The sequence below is a fragment of the Carassius auratus genome, unplaced genomic scaffold, assembly GCF_003368295.1.
Source record: "Carassius auratus strain Wakin unplaced genomic scaffold, ASM336829v1 scaf_tig00215134, whole genome shotgun sequence".
Classification (NCBI taxonomy): Eukaryota; Metazoa; Chordata; class Actinopteri; order Cypriniformes; family Cyprinidae; genus Carassius; species Carassius auratus.
Genome location: NW_020527947.1, coordinates 7960 through 25133, shown reverse-complemented (window position 1 = coordinate 25133; position 17174 = coordinate 7960). Strand labels below are relative to the sequence as shown.

General features: G+C 36.4%; 1 protein-coding gene across 3 annotated transcripts; it reads right to left on the bottom strand.

Annotated features, from left to right (window-relative positions):
- Positions 1-1000: 1000 nt before the first annotated feature.
- Positions 1001-15163, bottom strand: LOC113093761 (uncharacterized). Of its 3 annotated transcripts, XM_026259319.1 has the most exons (7): positions 14897-15159; positions 14499-14699; positions 12415-13422; positions 11821-11890; positions 9853-10030; positions 6817-6982; positions 1001-1566 (listed from the first exon to the last, which is right to left on the bottom strand). In XM_026259319.1, the coding sequence occupies exons 3-6, from the start codon at positions 12754-12756 to the stop codon at positions 6823-6825; spliced, it is 750 nt and encodes a 249-aa protein (XP_026115104.1). In that variant the 5' UTR covers positions 12757-13422; positions 14499-14699; positions 14897-15159; the 3' UTR covers positions 1001-1566; positions 6817-6822. The 3 variants fall into 3 exon arrangements, 2 of the variants coding, with proteins under 2 accessions (XP_026115104.1, XP_026115105.1); XM_026259320.1 differs by lacking the exon at positions 6817-6982 and having other exon boundaries at positions 14897-15163; XR_003287895.1 differs by lacking the exons at positions 1001-1566; positions 6817-6982 and having other exon boundaries at positions 9862-10030; positions 14897-15160.
- Between the last annotated feature and the right edge of the window lie 2011 nt (positions 15164-17174).

Below are 17174 nucleotides of genomic sequence, written 5' to 3'. Positions count from 1 at the left end.
TGTAATAAAATGCTTAATTCAAAATACATGCAAATACTTTGTTGGGAATTCTCTTATTCACCCACCCAGATGAATTTGCGTAATATACAAATAAATCAATGTTAATATTTGTATAGGATATGATTTCATAGTTATTGTGCTGTTTTCTTCATGGAGCCTCAAAGTGTTGCTGAGGTTTTAGTCAGCATGTTCGGTGCTTATGGCTGAGTCTTAAGTATTTAATTAGTGCCAGCAATGGCTAATCTCTCTCTGCAGCACACACACACACACACACACACACACACACACACCTCAACATGTGACCCCATCACCGATCACTACAGGATTACCCAACCTCTCTAGCATGCTTACACTGTAAAAAATGTACCGTAAAATTTACAGTAACTTACTGGCAACAATTAGCCAGTAAGTTACTGTGAATACGTTTTACAGTAAGGGTACTGTAATTCTATTTACAGTATTTTATGTATACACTGTGAAATCAAAAACAATTAAATACTGTGATTTTAGTTGTATTTACAGTAACTTACTGGCTAATTGTTGCCAGTAAGTTACTGTGAATATGTTTTACAGTAAGGGTACTGTACTTCCATTTACAGTATTTTATGTATACACTGTGAAATCAAAAACAATTAAATACTGTGATTTTAGTTGTATTTACAGTAACTTACTGGCTAATTGTTGCCAGTAAGTTACTGTGAATACGTTTTACAGTAAGGGTACTGTACTTCCATTTACAGTAGTTTGTGTATTCACTGTAAAATACAAAAAAAACAATGAAACACTGATTTTAGTTGTATTTACATACAAAAAACAGTTAAGCACTGTTTTATGTATTGTATGCAATACAGTACTATAAGCAGTAGATAACAGTTAATCACTGTAAATTCAGTTTCCCACTGTACAATTTAAATACTGTATCACTGTGATTTAATATTAGCCATCATTAAAAGAATCACCCATATTCTAAAACCCTGCAATCAACTGCAGACAATAAGAAAATTGTTAACAGTTGTTTATTTAAAAACATTTGGTGAACAGGAATGACAAAACAGGTACAACATAAAGGGATAATTGACATTGGACAACATGCCATTATGCCATCCAAAGTTAACGAACATTCTGTGTTTGTAATTTTTAATGGCGTGAAGTCTATTATCTGCGTATTCTACTGTTGCTAAATTTAATTACTGACTTAAGAAAATTTTACAAAACGAGGCTATTTCATTACAAGTTTTGTAAAGTTACAGAGCAAACTGTTACTAGTTCATTCACTAGTTCCACATGACTGGTTGCTATGGCAGAACAATAACGCAAATTGATACAACATGGTCAAAAAATTTAACTACTTTGAAGCTGTGCAAATAACTGATTATTACCACATTCTAAAGAGTAATAAATAACACTATGGCAATACTGAAATAAAATAAAATATTGAACATTAAAAAAAAATTAAATATTTAACATTTGCATCAACATTTAAAACAGAAAGGAAAATAAACTTCCCCTGCCACTATGGCCTCTTGCATGCCCTGACCTTGGAGACCTAGAATCCTAGTTGGAGCCCTGAAATTAAAGAAGAAAACACATTAGATCAGCTGAATGGTTTCGAAAATGGTAAAACTCAACTGTTTAACTCTGGGGGAGTTGTAAAATGAGCCTATTTCCAAAAAAAGTAGAGTGCTCTTTTAACAAATACAACTTTTTATTTTAATAATGTAGGCTACTAGTAAATAGTGAAATGAACATTTAGAAAGATTTATAAATGCTGTAGAAGTGCAGTTTATTATTAGTTAATGTTAACTAATGTAGTTAACAAGTTTAATAAATGGAACCATATTGTAAAGTGTTACCAATTTGTTATACACCGATTCAGACGACTCGCGAGTTCAGTGTTGGACAGTTGTTTTAACCATTCATTAAATGTAATCGGTTCAAAAGAGTCATTAGTTCGAGAATCAGACGTGTCAGTAGCGGACTATGGCACGCGTTTTATCCCGGGAGTTTAGGACATTGCACAAGATTTTTGTCAACATTTCATCACTGGATAGTTTTTTGTTTGTTTATTGAAAGTGTTTTTATTTCAGCTGATGCGGAACAATTTTCAGAGTACATAAGGCAACGTTTTATTTAGCACAATTCACACCCAGCGGTAATTCAGGGGAAACAAAATCTCTGAATGCTCGATATGAACTTCGGTCTTCCGATCTTTTACCATCATGTCAATTCTCAATTGATTTTGATTAATATTTAGATTTACATTTATGCATTTAGCAGACGCTTTTATCCAAAGCGACTTGCAGTGCATTCAGGCTAACATTTATTTCCTAACATGTGTTCCCCTGGGAATTGAACCCATAACCTTTTGCACTGCTAATGCAATGCTCTACAACACTGAGCCACAGGAACATGCCTGAGGGAGCGAGAGAGAGCAAGACAGTTTGACGACTGTGAGAGTGCGTGCGCGGCCAGGGCTCTCTGCTCGTTCTATCAGTAACATGCGCCCTGTCACAAGTGCAGCAGTCATCTACATCACACCATTCAAATGGCTTTGGTGGGACAAAAATTCGTTTTGGCGGCTGAGAGAAATGGAGGGTGAGTTAATCATTTTCTTTCAACACTATTTATTTTATTTTTTTTATGAATAATGAAACGCAATGTGGCAGGCAGCCGTTGTTGATTCTGTGGCACACCACCACGAATTAGTCTATATGTGGGAAACACTGATTTTCAAGTTTTATGGCTTTATGTTAATAGGGCTGGGCAAAAAAATTTGATTATCGATTAATCGTTTTTAAAATGTGGTCGATTCAAAATCGATTATTAGGGACCACGAATCGATTTTTTTCCATATTCAGGGCTCTAATTTCGGCGTGGTATTATGCGCATCATTTTAATCATTCCCGTTGGTCTCCCACTTATAATGCGGTAAATTCCTGCAAACACTGCTTCACTTTAGCCTGTAGGTTGAGTATATTAATCCACACAGATTCTAAAAAAAAAATATCACAGAAATTCAGGCCCTGATATTTATCTATCACCCAAAAGCCGGTATTAGTTTTCCTACACTGTTCATAGGCTTGCAGCCTCCATGTTACAGCTAATGCTGTGAGATTTTATGTATGTAAATGATGTTAGATCAAGGCAAGTGACTGTTCTGACTTGCATAAAAATCCTCTCTATTCATTTGAAATATAGAGTTGGGTTCTGTTTTAATGTACCCAAGTGTACCTAAAGTAAAAAGAGTTTAATATACAGGTTTGTGGCTCTTAATTTCTTATTATTAATTTAAAATCAAGAATCGAAAGCTTGCGAATCGAAATCGAATTGGAACATCTGAATCATTAAGGTTTTAATGGTATTACTACTCTTACCGATACGGCTTTGATCGATCGATCCGATACTTTAACGGTATTCTTGTCGGTACTCTTTGATATATTATATATATATATATATATATATATATATATATATATATATATATATATATATATATATATATATTAGTGCTGTCAAAATTAGCGCGTTAACGCATTCGATTAATTTGAAATATTTAACGCGTTAAAAAAAAATAACGCAATTAACGCGGTTGCAGTTTTTTTTATTTCCAGTTGTGGCTTATGTGTGTTCAACGTGCAAAGAAATATGGATAAGACCAAGGAAGGACTTTTAGACGGAAAGTTTCAGTATAAAACTCTGCCGGATTACTCTTCAGTCTGCCACAAGAAACATTACTCTTCATTCAGTCTGCCACAAGAAACAGCAACATTAAAATCATGAACTCAAATGTCATTGTTTAAAAAACAAAAAAAAAACAATGACTGTAACAGTGCGTAAATCAGACCTTTCTGTAACGCTAACGTTAATAAGCTTAAATGAAAATAACGAAATAATTGTGTAGCGGAGTATTTTTTGTACACAGTGCCGCGAACTGTCAATCACTCCTGTGCGCGTGCATCACTGTCCTCCTCAGCTGCAGCAACTTGCGCTCTCTCTCTTCATCAAGCTTTAAAACAAAAAGGGGACAAAAAGATCATATTGTCTTTGTGCATAGGCTATAGATTAATTAGATAAATGAATATCTAAATTTGTGCCTTGCCGTCTACGGTATTTTTTTAGAACTTAGAAAAAAGATGCTGCAGCCAATGTACAGCCAGCGGGGGCTGCAGGACGACTCAACCTCCGCAGACAGTTTTATGTATGCCCTTTAGTATAACTCACAACGAGTTTCACACACCTTCTCCGGCCACGTTGAGTTGTTGACACTTAACAGTGGGAAAAGCGACACATGCGCTATTCACTTGTATAACTTAAGGGTGAATGGGTAATGTAGTTTCTGCTCTGGGTGGGATGAATTAGGAAGCTTGCATTGTGAAGGGCGCTCTGAAAATCGGCAGTGCAGGTAAAAGATTAAAACCTCTATTAAAACAGATGTCCAAATGAGCGTACCGGTACGCTACAAGCACGTTCTGGGCGCACGGAGAGGTGGCGGTACGCTCAAGAGCTATATTTGGAAGTGGTGGTACTGAGTACCGGTGCCTACTGGCCCACTTAAAGCACTGGCAATGACTATACTTTGGAATTTTTTTGCAGTCCACTTAGAATTCAACATGGAAATCATTTTTGTTTTTTATTGGCATTGATTGTTTTGAAATTCAAATGGTACTTACATGCCTGTGTTTTTATTTCTGTAATAAATATGGCTTTCAAGCCAACAGTTAATTTGGAGGATATTGATGGTTTATTGCAGGTATGTTGTTTACATGAGAAAATCTGTGTTACAAGTTAAACAAAAATTCCAATAAACAATCATATTTTGAATTTAAATAGTTTCTTTGTCTTGAGTTTACATTAATTATTTACATTTTACATTTACATATCCAAAAAGTTTCAGTCTTTTAATTGCGATTAATCGCGATTAATCGCGATTAATTTTAAAAAATTGTGCGATTAATTAGTTAATTTTTTTTAATCGATTGACAGCACTAATATATATATAACAAAAGATAAACAATTAACAAAGATACACATTATATAGGCCTACACAGTGCTTTAATTTCAGGAAGGTCTACTACTGTTCAGGTATGGTCTAAACAGAATTCTAGTAAAGCAATCAAATGTAAAATAACGCTGCATAGTTTATCATAGATAGATTAATGCTTATTAAAGCTGAAGTTATTCATTTAAGCCTTTTTTTTGTTTAATTCACAGTAATGGTGCAATCGTCAGCATGTTTATTAGACACTGACCCTTTAAGACCGAGTGCAGATCTAATAGGTGACTGATGCGCTATATTTTCTGACAACTATTTCCATACCTATGTCCATTTTAGACATATTTTTGTGTACATTTGCTAGTTTAGACGTGCACATGAAACTGAAAGTATAATTTGCTCATCTCGTTGCGTGCGCCGCCTTGGGAACAGCATCTCATGAGCATATTTTTGTGCTATTAATAGCTCTTTTTATTATTAAAAGCGTCCCGCAATTTAGCAACAGTAGCTAGACTGCATTTTACAACAATCACTGAATGCTGAATCTGATTCTGTCGTTACGTTTAAGTTGTAGGGAAAAATGAGAGCGTAGCCTACTGCTGCAAAGGTAATTAAGTTGCGCTATACAGAATGCAGCTATAGTTTTTAATCGTTTTACCTCAAATATATTATTATTATTATAATCTTTGGAAGCCAAAATCTAAAATAAAATTAGAGTTATCAAAAATCTGAAGTGTAACCAGGCTATGTTTGAATGTTTAGTTCTGTCCTCCAACCTCACTCATTAGGGCTGTCATGTGCGCACTGTGGAGATCTCTCTCTCTCGGACTGCGAATAGCAAAAATGCATCACAGACAAACGGTTTAATATTATGGTATATAGAAAAGGTTGGCGAAATAAAACGTCTTTATAGCAATAATAACATTACGTGTATTTTTCCAAGTACCGACAGCAGAACCGATAACGTCCGAGCTTATCGATACAGCGGTCTTTCAAAATTCAGCCCCGGGGCCCGTTTAATACCAGCTTTCGGTACCCACCCCTACCCAGCCCTATATGTTAATGGAATATTTTATGAATGAAGGCGTGTATCACTGATATTAGTAATATAGCTACTGATGTCTCGATGAAAATGTTTAAGAATCAGTATCAGTTTTGCAAAAATGAGAATCAATTAAAATAAAATAAAAATCCATATTTTTTTACCCAGCCCTAATAAATAAGGTAACAGTTTATGTTTTACTTACATATATGATTTAGTCAATCAAGAGCAATCAACAAGTCTCTCTCTCTCGTCAGTTAACGTTGATAAGCTACATTGTCTTGTTTGACTTTCTTTGCCATTTACATCTGACTGAACTACAAACTTTCCAATGACGTTTGGATAAATGGATGCGCTCGACTAGCTCACGCGTCTGTCCCGCTGCACGCTCAAGCCACAGCACGTTTTTCTCTTATCAGCTGGCGCACCAAAGCAATGTGTGTTACTATATTTCTTTTAATATTTCACTAGTAAGATAGATTTACTTCATATACTGCCTTTTTTATCCCCATTATACCCTCTGTTGTCAGTGTTTCTTTTTCTAAACACAAACACTATTTACACGCCTGGTATCGGTTGTTGGTATCGGAGTAAAAAAAAATAATTTTTACGAGTACAAGAACATTGAGCTTAGTATCGGCCCGATATCGATACCAGTATTGGTGCATTCCTAATAATTATTATTATTATTATCAAATTATGATTAATTATATTAAACCCACAGATACCTATATTATTAATTGTATTATAATTATTATTAAAGCTATTATCAGAACCTCACCTGTATCTAGTCAGTTAGCAAATAGAACTCCGTGAAGTCCCTGATGAAGGAGATGACATGGGGGTTCATGTATGAAGTCTTCCGCTTCACCACTCTCCCAGTCGTCTTGCTCATCTGCTCCTTGGCAGTGCACTTGTTGGAGTCAGGATTAATCCTGACTAAAAACCTATGAACATGAGTATAGGAATTAGGCGATGGACAATATGCGCACAATTAATGAATAACTGTAAGTGCAGTGAGCAATGTAGAATCATACATAAAGGCCAGCTGAACAGGAGGCATTTCACATCTCAACAGGAGTCTTAGTCCAAGGCTAGTCTACTTTCAATGATTACCATTCCTCTTCGAAGGTGTGACTACATCATCAGCGGCACCGACCTTTAGGTCCAATGCGGCAAGCCACTGACAACAAGGCGCATATAGGTATCCAATGGACCCCTTTAACACAACTGGGATGGACCTAGACTTTGCAGACTTATTATCACATTACCTGTCCCGAAAAACCACCAACAAATGTAGAGAAAGACTGCAGGAGGGGTTTAGAAACAGAAAGTCAGCTGAGGCAGGTCTTCCACATTAGCACAACGACCAAAGTGCAAACAGAAAGACACTGGCCAGCTTGATGGTTAACCACAAGAATGGGCAAGGCAAGAGCTGCATTTGACACTCAAGACCAAACTACGGCTATTCGACTCAAGCATTAACACCATACTCCTTTAAAGATCTGAGACGTGGAAAACAACAAAGAACCTCCTGAACAAGCTACAATTCTTCAACCAGAAGATATATTCTCAACATCAGATGGCCTGAAAAAAAATGAAGAATTAGGAGCTTAATTATTCCCAAAAGGTTTTATGTAAAAAATATAGTGTGTACATGCCCAACAGTCCTCCTAAAGCATTCAAGTTGTTAGGAGGCTTCAACCTACACTATTTAGATACTCAGATACTTTACATAATAGGGCTGGGCCATAAAACATTAACAATATGTATCGCGATAGACATGTACTCAATATCAATAAAAAATGCGTTCGATAAAACGTTCGATTTTGTTTTTTCTTTGCATGAACAAAGGCACTCAGTCTCTGGTAACCTAGCAACATAGGGAGTAACACACTACCAGCCAATCATGTAACAGTTTAGTTGCACCATATTGTTGTCTCGTGTTGGATTCTTCAATAACAGAACTGACGTGGAGTGATAAGTGGAAAGCCTTGTTTGATCGGTGAGTGATGTAGATAAGATGACTGACTGCTGCGCCAATTCTGACAGGCAAGCGCATGTTACTGAGAGAATGAGCAGAGAGAGAAAGAGAGCCCCTCCTCCGGCATCGCGCGCACACTCTCACAGTCTTCAAACTGTCTTGCTATTTCTCCCTTCGCGCATATCAATTAAAATTGATATTACCATCAAAATCAATTGAGAACTGACACAATGATAGGTCGGAAGACCGAAGTTTCACGTGAAGCATTGATTTGAAGCAAAGATTTTTTCCCTGAATTATCGCTGGGTGTGAATTGTACTAAAATAACGTTGCCTCATCTTCTCTGAAAAGCGTTCAGCACATTCAGCTGACATAAACCACACTTTAAATAAACAACAAACACTATCCAGTGATGAAATGTGTTCTGTGTTAACACAAATCTTGTGCGATGTCCTAACTACTGGAATAATCACACGTGCTGTCACTGCGTCATGATAGGTGCGCATTATATTTTCCTGCTTTTTTGTCCTTTGCCAATCACACCTATGAATCAGGGGAAGGTTAAAAGATTAGTTCAACCCAAAATGAAAATTTCCTAATCATTTACTCACCCCAATGCCATCCAAGATATCCACGTCTTTCTTTCTTCAATAGAAAATAAGTTTTTTTGAGGAAAACATTTCAGGATTTTTTTTTCATATAATGGACTTCAATGGCAAATAACTCAGTTGGTTGCTATTGTTTCCTCAAAAAACTTAATTTCTTTTCCACTGAAGAAAGAAAGAAAATTTTCATTTTGAGGTGAACTATTCCTTTAACTTTAAAATAATTTTTTTAAATGTAATATATTTTTCTCCTGTTCCTTATTTTAAATAGGTCATAAAAATATCAATAATTATCGATATCGACCAATATGAAACACTTATATTGTGATACAGTTTTCAGCCATATCGCCCAGCCCAATTCCATAACATTTTAAATAGGGGTGTCAAAATTTATCGTTTCTACGATGCAGATGAGGACGATACGGTATCGGCTCAGTAATAGACCATAATCGATTATAATGTACTGACACTTTTCTGACGTCATTTGTCGCGGTAGCATACAATGGCAGAGGGAGGCGAGACGCGAGTGCGAGTAATTAAAGATGCTCCAACTACTTTTAAAGCCTACATCTGGGCACATTTCAGCTTTTATGAACAACCTGGTAAGCACATCCTGCAGAAGACGCACTGTGTGCGCTCATGCCACGCACAAATAGAATATGCAGGAGGTAATACCACTAACTTGATAAAACCACGTTAGCCGTTTTCACCCCGAGCTGTTAACGCCTGGCAGAGTCTGACCCGATGTTCCAAATTACTATTATTCTGTGTTGTTATGCGTGATTATAAATGGATGATCGTAACCTTCACAGCGGACTCAGCGACGGTTGATGCGTGCATCTTTAATGGTAACATAATACACCGATTAATAAACGCTGCTTTTAAATGAATATTTCTTTAAAACAATTTATATGACAGATTTTTCTTTTCTTAATGGCATAAACAAGCTTTACTCCAACTGGAATGTCACTGTTTGAACAGGCCAGCACACACACGTGCGCACACATCACTTTTGAAGAAAAATGTCAAATTGAGAATGCGGTGCATCGCGATGCATTGTGATATCGAATTGAACTGAATCGATGACATGATAATCGTAATCGAACCGAACCGTGAGACCAGTGTCAGTTCACAGCCCTAATTTTAAAGGGAGAAGATGATTTTGAACAGCTTTTCAATTGTCAATTTGCTTTTACACTGCAATCAAACTATTTAAGATAAAAAATACCTCTGAACAAACTCCAGTGTTGTGCTGGCTTCCACCTGATACTCTAGGTTGAATACATAGTAACAGGCGAAGAGAGCGGCCAAGGCAGTGGTGAAGTCTGCCATGTGAGCACCAGGTGGGATTACGACCTTCCCCTCGATCGACAGCATCCATTTTTTTGCAGTCAGTATTGTCTCTCCTTAGTAAAGACAAGAGTCATCACAAAAATTATATTTCATAGCAATACATTCTATAAAAGATTTTCTCCACATAAATTATTGTAAAAACAGGGCAGGGAGCATACATATCTTCGAAGCAGTGCATTAAAGGGTTAGTTCAGCCAAAAATGAAAATTATGTCATTAATAACTCACCCTCATGTCGTTCCAAACCCATAAGACCTCCTTTTATCTTCGGAACACAGTTTAAGATATTTTAGATTTAGTCCGAGAGCTCTCAGTCCCTCCATTGAAGCTGTGTGTACGGTCTACTGTCCATGTCCAGAAAGGTAAGAAAAACATCATCAAAGTAGTCCATGTGACATCAGAGGGTCCGTTAGAATTTACTGAAACATCGAAAATACATTCTGCTCCAAAATAAAAAAATTACGACTTTATTCAGGATTGTCTTCTCTTCCGTGTCTGTTGTGAACGCGACGGTTGACGTACGACGCTGCTGACGTGTTTTCTGGTGCAACCAATAACAAAAAAAAAAACACGTCAGCAGCATTGTATGTCAGGGGCGTCACTGCAGTGTTGTGAATGCGCTCACAACAGACCCGGAAGAGAAGAAAATGCTGAATAAAGTCGTAATTTTTGGAGCAAAATGTATATTCGATGCTTCAACAAATTCTAACTGACCCTCTGATGTCACATGGACTACTTTGATGTGTTTTTATTACCTTTCTGGACGTGGACAGTATACCGTACACACAGCTTCAATGGAGGGTCAGAAAGCTCTCGGACTAAACCTAAAATATCTTAAACCGTGTTCCGAAGAGGTCTTACGGGTTTGGAACGACATGAGGGTGAGTCATTAATGACATAATTTTTATTTCTGGCTGAACTAACCCTTTAAAGGATTAGTTCACCTCAAAATGAAAATTTCCTAATAATTTACTCACCCCAATTGCCATCCAAGATATCCATGTCTTTCTTTCCTCAGTGGAAGAGAAATTAAGTCTGAGGAAAACATTTCTGGATTTTTCTTCAAATAATGGACTTCAATTGTAACCAACATTTTGAAGTCTAAATCAATGCAGTTTCAAAGATCTTTGAAGTGCTTCAACGGGCTGTGCAGGATCCCAGCTGAGGGATTAGGGTCTTATCTAGCGAAATAATTGGTCATTTTTCTAAAAAAATATAATAATAATTTATATACTTTAAACTACAATTGTTAGGATTGAGCTGGGAACTACATCAAGTCGAAAGGTTGCGCTCGATATCGCCGGTGGAAATACGCAAAGATGGCCGGTGAAATGGAGCGCGACCTTTCGATGTGAAGATTTAGTTCCCAACTCAATCCTAACAATTGAACTGCATTGATTTGGACTTCAAAACGTTGGTTACAATTGAAGTCCATTATTCAAAGAAAAATCCAGAAATGTTTTCCTCAGACTTAATTTCTCTTCCACTGAGGAAAGAAAGACATGGATATCTTGGATGGCATTGGGGTGAGAGTAAATTATTAGGAAATTTTCATTTTGAGGTGAACTAATCCTTTAAGCAGCAATAACTGGTTTGGTGATAGAAAAACAATGAGTGATACAGGCATAGCAAGCAATCTGAAATAGCAATCACGACATTATAGGTGGCTACTAAAGATGAGAGATTACTCCACATAACTTAAGTTTTGGAGTGACTGTGCTGTTACTGACTGGTGCAGAAGCAGAGAATGACACAACACACATTCACTAGTGTTTTCCAGAAACTTTGCTTTGCTTGTGCCCTATACATTCAAAGGATTCGTTAACATTGAATGTGAAACTTACCGAGCATGATGATCCTTGGAGTGACTGGGAGAGACAGCTGGGCCTCTGCGTCTGCGGGAGTGGTAGTCTCCTATGCCAGCAAAGATAAGTGTTACTTGAAACAAGGTAGACTGTATATTATCTCTAGGATAGAAAAAGCTTTTTGAAATTTGTTGATAAGGAAGCAATGAGCAATGGTCCTTTTTTTTTGCTCTGAAGGTTTGTGAAAGGTTTACACAAAAAATTAACTAAGTACCACAATATCTTTATCATTACAACACTACATCAATTTTCTCTTAATTAAAATATTAATTAAAATATCGTGCTCACAGTGGACAACAGTGACTTTACCCAGCATTTACCCAGGAATTGAGATAGAAGCTTGCACCAAGTGGGTTATATTGTGAGGTGAGGTCTATCAAGGAAAAAGTGCTCAACCACCAATAACATAAACCTGACACAAACCTGTATTTACTTGAAAAACTGGAGGTTCGTCAACCTGCATTAACAATTCTCACTCTAATCAGGGAAATGAGATACAATTGTGTACAGGTAAATGTGACAGTTAATTGTTGAAAACTCCAAATAAAAGATTTAAATAATTAAGGAACTTACATCAGCAATGAGAAAAATTGACTCCTCTTGCTCTTTGAAGTGTGCCAACATCACAAGCATCGCTGCTAGGCCATCAGATCCTTCTCGGTCCTTCTTTATGGCTTCCTTCAGAACAGCTCTTACTTCTTTCCTCCACTTTGTAATCTGACTACTGAAGAAATCCAGGAGTCTTTTACCCTTTTTGTCCATATCTTCATTCAGTCTTGTGTATAGTTCAACATTGGTGAGAGTGGTGAAGTGTGACAATAAAAACTTCTGTGAAAAGAGAAATGGCCACTCTTTTACCCACATCCAGAATGCTTGGGGAAGGTTTTGCGTTGATGTATTCCCGCTGTTTGGCATAAGTGATTGCCATTAGGTCTTCTACCCTTCCTCTCTCAGCGCCCTTTAGTCCCTCTCGGCTGAATATATCAATCATCTCAAGCTTCTTTTCCTCTAATGATGCTGATGTTTCCCCATCTGGATAGTCCGCTGGCTGCCAACGAACACACCCATAACTGTCGATTCTTGCACATGTAGCTACTGCTGGCTGGTCATCATCACCATCCTCATCATCTCTCTGGGTGCGTTTGTGCTTCCTCAGACGGGAAAGAGAGTTGCCTCGATTCAAATATTCTACTCTGGTTTTGAGCTGATTTATAATGCTGAAATACCCACATCCAATTAGCTCCCCCTCTTCATTTTTGTCTAAAAAGCTATTTGGATATTTTTGAGTTATAGCTTTAGCCACTACCACACACTCTCTGCGAGTAGGGTTCAAGGAACGCTCTCTCATCGCATCAACAGTGACTTTTATCAAGTGTCTGCGGTCATCCGGAGCTGGCCTCTCACCAGCATCTACTGCTCTTCTAAGAGTCAGCCTCACTTTGTTCCATGGCACCTCAAAACTGTTCACCCATGCAGAGATGGGACTTATAGATGATATGGGGCATGTGCTGGAATAGGCAACTGACAGTGGCTCAGACGATGAAGGGCTCAGCTGGGGATTTGAAGGACCTGCATTACACACTGTGAAAGCACAGAATAGTCAGGTGAAAATAAGGTTTGACCCTAAAAAAAAAAATCTAACAAAAGGTTTCTTAGTGGTTTACAATAGTATCAGATGTACTTAAACTAAAACTTAAAAAATAAAATAAAATCAAAATGGTGGCCGTCAAGTCCTTATAGGTAGGTCAATATAGGGTTAAACCAACAAAATTTATATAAAATGTTTTTTTGTTTTGTTTTTTTGGATTCTGGTACAGTTCAAATAAACAAACTATAAAAAATACTAAATAACAGACTAAAATGTATTTAAATCTGATCTTGGGAAAAGGGTCATTTCAAAAATGGTTGTCATGGCTTCATCTCAATTACTAATCAGCCTAGATGGGTGATTTGAGGTCAACTGATGGCAAACAAGAAAATTATTTTACATGTTAACATTGAAATATTTTTGATGATGTGCTTTTTTTCAGCCGCATTGCAGGTGTATATTAAAATCAATGTGTTTAAAAAAAGAGCAAATGCAATGCATGACTATGTGATCTGCATGGATGGGGGAATATGGGCAATATCTTAAATGCTGTTTTCAATTGCAATGCGACCACTATCCTTCTGTACTGTATTGCACTGTTCTTACATACTTGGGCCTATAATCAAGTGATTAGGCTCTTTGGAAAGCTGTGGGTCTGTAGTTTTGCATGGAATAACTGTATCTAGTGCAGAGACAGCATTGCAGAGGCAAGAATATAGTTTTTATTTTTCCCGTATATACCATCTTTTATTTTATTTTTTTATTTTTTTTAAAGCAAATTTGGCTTTATATACTGCCATTAGCAAACAGCAAACTGCACATCCAGAAGGGCATTTATTGCCGTGGGGGATTTCAATAATTCTAACCTCAATCTGTACTCCTCAAGTTCTATCAACATGTCACCTGCCTGACCAAAGGGGACAGAATCTTGGACCAGGTATACACTAACATCCACATATAACCACTTTTTTTTTTTTTTACAAAATTATGATTGAATGATTGCGGATTTATTTAGTTATTAATTGTAGCGGATCAACTAATATATGTTAATTAAAAGAACTAATCTCACCTTTCAAGGAATGAATAATTTTTCTGCACTGAATGGGTGTGAGCAGATGTTTGATGTCATCTTCTTGAATAAACTGCAGATCATCTGGTCCTTCAACACCTACTTTCACCAACTCATTGACTAAAGTTTCAAGCTTTGCTTCATCTAGCTGTGGTAGCACGGCCTGTATTGCCTTCTCAATGGAGTCCATTACTCATTCTTCTGAAACACAGAATGATGCAGACCAACACGATTAAGACCAAATTGATTATATACAAAAAGAGGGTAATAATCTGCAAGGTTCTCTACAGGCTGTTGGCTTTCCACAGCCTGACAAGGGTGTGGCACTGAACTTTCTTTTTTATTTCTTTTTTTTTTTTTTTTTTTTTGCTCGAAGTAGTGATGGTAAAGTTACTTACTGATTTTCTGGAAGTCCCGATAAGCAGTCTGTGAAGGATCCGCGATTCCAAGATGGAAACTCCGGCAGAGGCCACGGGTGGGAAAAATACATTAACGTTAAAGCCTGTGAAAACGTCTCCGTCGGAGCTCTCACGGAAACGTTTTTGCTGAATTCCTCTCAGGCAAAAAGTGAAAGATATCAACACAAAGACGAAAACAAAATAAATAACTTTACAACCACAAGACAAATCCGTGTATAAAGAAACGTAAATTTGAGTAATATTCTGTTATTAACGGAGCTTAACGTTAACGGCTGCGAAGACATCTCCGTCGGAGCTCTCACGGAAACGTTGTCGCTGAATTCCTCTCAGGCAAAAAGTTAAAGAAATCAACACAAAGACGAAAACAAAACAAATACAAGACAAAGCCGTGTGTAAAGAAACTTAGATTTGAGAATTAACGGAACTTGTCTGTCACTGACGACGAGTCAGAAATTCAAGTGCTGCTGCCTCTTTCGCGCTTTTTTCCCCCACAGATTCTAGATCGTTCTAGACTGGGTAAACTCCGCCCACTCTTGCGCTTTGATTTCGCCAAACAGCTCTGGAAACTTGCACCTTTATCTCGCCTGCTTCCGAAGAAAAAAATATATATAACACTGATGTTTGTAAAATAAAAATCCCATGGTACATATTTATGAGTTAACCAGACAGCCCCAATTTTGGCAAGTAATGCACATGACATAGCCTACCCAAAATAAAAAGGCTGCTGCTCATAAGTCATTCTGAATAGACACATAACCAACATATATTTACAAAGCTTGAGAGTTTTGGCTCAAGTTCAAAACTCAAAATTAATCAGATGTTATTAATATTGAGAGATATATAAGCTCAAAAATAAAAACAACAAATATTAAGATTATATTTATTAAATGTATACAATATTTAAATATTAATATACATAATTATGTGAATATACTATTGCAACTTATAACCAATGGTCATGCTTCAGTTCAAATCTGAGGATGATATCTCAAAAAATTATGCGTTTATGAAGCCTATATTGTTAGACCATGTCTGCGGAGACTTTGGAGAAGTTTAAGATAAGGCTTATCAAATATTTTATTGCCCTGTTAACACCCATTTACACCCAAACACCCATTTACAGTCACAAAACAAACAAACAAACAAACAAAAAATATTCTTGGAATCTTATGTGAATTCTTTAAAAAAAAATATATTGTATGGAATAGAAACCTGCAGCAGGTGCATCAGAGTACAAGTTACATGACACATTTTAATTGATTAATATTACACTTTTACTTAAAGCTCACCATCGAGTATTTACATCATATTCCGGTGATGAATTATGAACAACAATAATCTGGAGCCGTCCATGTGAAAGGGGTACAAAGAAAGATATGATAAAAAAAAGGAAAATTACAGTAGTTTACTTTACTATTTACAGTACTATAGTGGCTAAATTGTGATTTTTTTACAGTAATGCATTGACTACTGTGATTTCAACTGTAATGCTTGGACTACTGTGATTTTTACAGTCTTACTGTAAACTTTACAATATTTTACTGTAAAAATCTTATACAGTAATGTTACTGTGAAATCGACAGTAAATAACTGTAGATTTCACAGCCATTTTTTACAGTGTCCAGTCTGGCTTAATATTGTGAAATGAGCTAAAAGCATAGAGAGCACTAAAGTTATAAATACTTTTCTTGTAAAAACCAAATAATAACGTGTGTTAGAGTCTAATGAGTCTAAATTAATGAGGCTAATAAAAGTGTAAATGTACAGTAGACAATTAATGACATCTATGTACACTGGGGTGGTATTTTTTCGAAAGGTACAAATATTTAGGTACTAGAATGTGCACTTCAGCTAATATGTACATTTATGGTTCTTATATGCACACTTTAGGGATAAATAATAGTCCTTTTTGAAAGGGTGCTGCCACAGTGACAGCTTTAGAGAATGTATACAGTGACCAGTAAAATGTTGTGTACACTTAAGCCAAAGTTAAAAATTAATAAAAGAAAGGTTTGTTGTGCTGTCCTCTATTTATTTTCAAATGTATTAAATTAGAAATATATATTTCAATTATATATACACCACTGGTCTGTCACAAAGAAATTAATATTCTTATTCAGCAAGGATGCATTACATTGATCAAGTGACAGTAAAGCCATTTATAATGTTACAAAAGATTTTAATTTTAAATAAATGTGGTTCTTTTCATCAATGAATCCAGAAAAAATATTGCAAAAGAATAGAAAAAGAAAAAATG

Coding starts and splice junctions, on each gene's coding strand:
- LOC113093761 (XM_026259319.1), bottom strand. CDS start 12,756: ATGCCAAACAGCGGGAATACATCAACGCAAAACCTTCCCCAAGCATTC. Junction 11,891..12,414: donor CAATTTTTCTCATTGCTGAT/GTAAGTTCCTTA, acceptor TTGCTGGCATAG/GAGACTACCACTCCCGCAGA. Junction 10,031..11,820: donor TCCAAGGATCATCATGCTCG/GTAAGTTTCACA, acceptor GTCTTTACTAAG/GAGAGACAATACTGACTGCA.